At 50.5% G+C, this 3,421-nt stretch overlaps 1 protein-coding gene across 1 annotated transcript in view, besides 2 other annotated features; it reads left to right on the top strand.

The window, feature by feature from the left end:
- TSTA_108640 (reverse transcriptase, putative) overlaps positions 1 to 1,419 on the top strand; it is a gene marked incomplete at both ends in the record, with an annotated part of 2,874 nt that extends 1,455 nt beyond the window's left edge. The window contains one exon of the mRNA XM_002488389.1: positions 1 to 1,419. Within this exon, the coding sequence (XP_002488434.1) occupies positions 1 to 1,419 (1,419 nt within the window).
- Positions 4 to 1,158: a mobile genetic element.
- Positions 1,420 to 3,035: 1,616 nt separating the features above from the next.
- Positions 3,036 to 3,419: a mobile genetic element.
- Positions 3,420 to 3,421: the final 2 nt, after the last annotated feature.

A 3,421-nucleotide genomic window follows, 5' to 3' on the forward strand; every position in this document is an offset into this window, starting at 1 on the left:
CAAGCCAGAGGTATTACGGGCATGTTCCCAAAAACCCCAATCGGAGCCCTAATCAGAGAGGCAGCGTTAGAGCCAGCGACAGTCTTACTGGACGCTAGAGTAGCTCGATATACAGCGACGCTACTAGCTCTGCCTGACACGCATCCTACAGCGCAGATACTTCCAGTCACCCTCAGACATGGTGACCTCCACGCACAACCTGGAGAGCAACCACTGGACGACCGTGAATGGGCCTCTAGAGACAACAAGGTGCTAAATCGACTTGGCCAAAGGCTTGCAAAGCACCTTGCTCAACGGTTGAACAGAGACCCCTCTGGAGGAATTGAGAGAACTGAACAATATGAGCTCAAAAGCTTCCCAGGCTCGATCCGAGTACTTGACAATGAAGAGGCTCTAACGGAGGCTAATCAACAGCGTGCTGGAACAACGTTTTGGTCAGACGGCTCTAGACTCGATACAGGACGTGCAGGAGCCGGTGTCGCTTTACAAGCTGTACCTGGAGGCCCCTGGGAACACGTAGAGGTACCAATGGGCCACGGACACGAGGTGTTTGACGCGGAACTAGTGGGAGTAGCCACAGCCCTTGAATGGGCACTGGAGAGGCAACCTCTCGGTCCTATCTGGATACTCCTTGACGCACAGAATGCTATTGATCGCCTCAAGTCAGCAAGACCAGGCCCTGGGCAAGCCCTTGTTCTTAGGGCTCACAGGGCAGTGGAGAAGCTAGCTATGAGAGGTCAGCCAGTAACAATACAATGGGTTCCAGGCCACTCAGGAGTGGTAGGGAATGAACAGGCTGATCAAGCTGCTAAACGTGCAGCTAGTAAACAAACCGCGCCCGGTTTTGAGCACCTGTCTCTAGCGTACGTTAGAAGGGCTTGCACGGAAGCAAGAAGAGCTGCAGTATCTGAATGGGCTCGAATCAACGCTGTACGAGGCAGGCATAGAGATGGACGTATCTACAAGATGCCTCGAGGCTGGATCCTTGACCCAGTGGCGGGAAAAGCCCCAAAAAGACTGGCTAGTCGTTACTACCAGCTGAAGACAGGACATGCTCCAATCGGCACCTATCTACACCGGATAGGCCGACGGGAATCGCCCGAGTGTCAGGCATGCAAGGAGCCTCATGAGACAGTGAGGCATGTGCTTTTTGAATGCCGAGGACGCCGTACAGGACGGAGGGCTTTATACCGAGCCCTCGAGAAAGCTGGAGTACCACTACCTACAGCGGCTGAGGAAAGCCCCGAGGCTAGGCTATTTGCTGAGCCTAGAGCGACGCAGGGTTTGCTGCAATTCATGGCTGAAGCTAACCTGTTTAATGATAATGAGCGGACAGCCAGAGAGGCTGAGTCTAGCGATGCGTGGGGGTGGAATACGTTGGAGGAAGGTGGCCCAGGTGTCACATTGGATGATGAATAGGGATAAGGGCACACTAGTCAGGGTTTGTACGGACTAGGCGTGCCCACGGGTTTGGAACTATAAGGGATCTCCGGAAGGATTAGCCTAGGGAGAGTGCCCAAAGGTCCCTGGCATATCGGCGACATGGGGACGAGATAGTGATTTTTGAATTCTTGCATGTATGATTCTGATAGGGGTGAGGCCGATAGGGCGTCACCAAGACTTCCAGTGGTCTGTCATAGCCAGTAGGGCTGGGTACGGACAATAAACTTGATTAATAATTGTCGGAATATCAATCCCACGATTCGGCGCTTCTGCACCCCGGATGCAGAACCAACGCATATGTACGGAAGCGGGATTACTAATTTACTATATCCCTAGCGCGTACGCAGCAACCTTCTATATAGCCACTACGGCACCCCCGCTACCCCCTCCTTTCGTTTAGTCAGTCATTATAATATCAGATATTTGTGCTTATAAGCAGGCTCACCACCTAGGGCAGTTGGACCGCCCTTGCTCCCTACTCTATGCTTAGTGATACGGAGTATAGCTAAACCAACAATAATAATAATAATATATGCACCCATAGTAACCGACTGCCGCTTCTGTCCTCTCAAGCTAGATACAATAGTTCCTTATCTTTCCTATTGCTCCACTACCGCCCACTCTCCAACCACTTCTGAGTTTCCAGTTACCAATATCGGCATCGCAGCCTACTTATTGGCCGTCACAGTCTTGCCCCATAAGGGACTAACCACTAGCTAGGCTAGCCTCGGGTGTCCTGTCCCGTGGGCGGGTCGGATGGTTTTTAAAAGCTGCCACGATAATTTGTGGTAATTGTTTTGGTGAGGGGGGTGGGAGTCGAACCTACGGCCTTGTCAATCAGCGAAGATGGGTACCGAATGGAGGCCCCAAGGATAGCCGTTACCACTTCAGCTATCCGCCCCCCCGCAGTTGGCACCTATGAAAGCGCAGAAACAGCGGCTCAATTGGAGCCTGCAAATGACAAGGACACTGACGTGGGAACATGTACGAACACGCACGTAGATGATGTGCGTTCCAGGTCGACGTCGTTATCAGTAAGGACCAGGATTGACACGAATACGAGCCTTGGATCAAGTGATTCAGAGCCAGCCAACGGGATGCAATGTAGAGGACGTACAATTCGGATTTGCGAAGGGTGAGATACGCAGATTTTTATGAGGAATACAGGATATGTGGGTTTGAAGCGAACTGGTGCAGTTCAGAGGACTTGTAAAGAATTTGGGAATTCTTGTAGGCGGGGCGTACGCGCACTAGCCGACCAAGATGTTTGATTTATTTGTTTGTTTGACATGTTTGCATTCGTTATTCTTGTTTCCTTAGCTTCCGTTCTCTGTGGCGCGCCTCTATGGCGCACCACCCGTGGCTGGGCCGCGGATCTCTTGGTGCCTGCAGGCTTAGGCACACACCTGGATAGCGGCTCTTAGTCAGCGGCCAGCTACAGCGGGTAACGTAATTCACCACCGAAGCGGCACCACTACCGAGCCGGCATTTTTTCCCGAGCGCGTACACGATATTGATTTTATATTATTCAACACGTCAATATGCCACCAATTCGCAATAAAAACCGGAAAAATTTAGATGAGCAACAGGGACGAATGTCATTAGCAATTTCCGATTTACAGAATGGCCGAATTCAACGTGTAGCTCAAGCTGCAAGGATTTACGAGATCCCCCGGACAACTTTACAAGATAGACTCAATGGTATTCAACAAAGATCTCTCGTACGCGCCAACAGCCATAAATTGACTCAATATGAAGAGGAATCGCTTGTCAAATGGGTGCTTGATTTAGATCGACGTGGATTACCCCCCCGGCATTCTCTTGTACGAGAAATGGCTAATTATATACTTTCACAACATGGCAAACCACAAGTTGGAAAAAATTGGATAACTAAACTGATTAAACGCCGTCCAGAGATCGATTCCAAATTCGCAAGGAAATACAACTACGAACGTGCTAAATGCGAAGATCCAAAGAT

The sequence above is a fragment of the Talaromyces stipitatus genome, genomic scaffold (genome assembly GCF_000003125.1).
Source record: "Talaromyces stipitatus ATCC 10500 scf_1105507295491 genomic scaffold, whole genome shotgun sequence".
Classification (NCBI taxonomy): domain Eukaryota; kingdom Fungi; phylum Ascomycota; class Eurotiomycetes; order Eurotiales; family Trichocomaceae; genus Talaromyces; species Talaromyces stipitatus.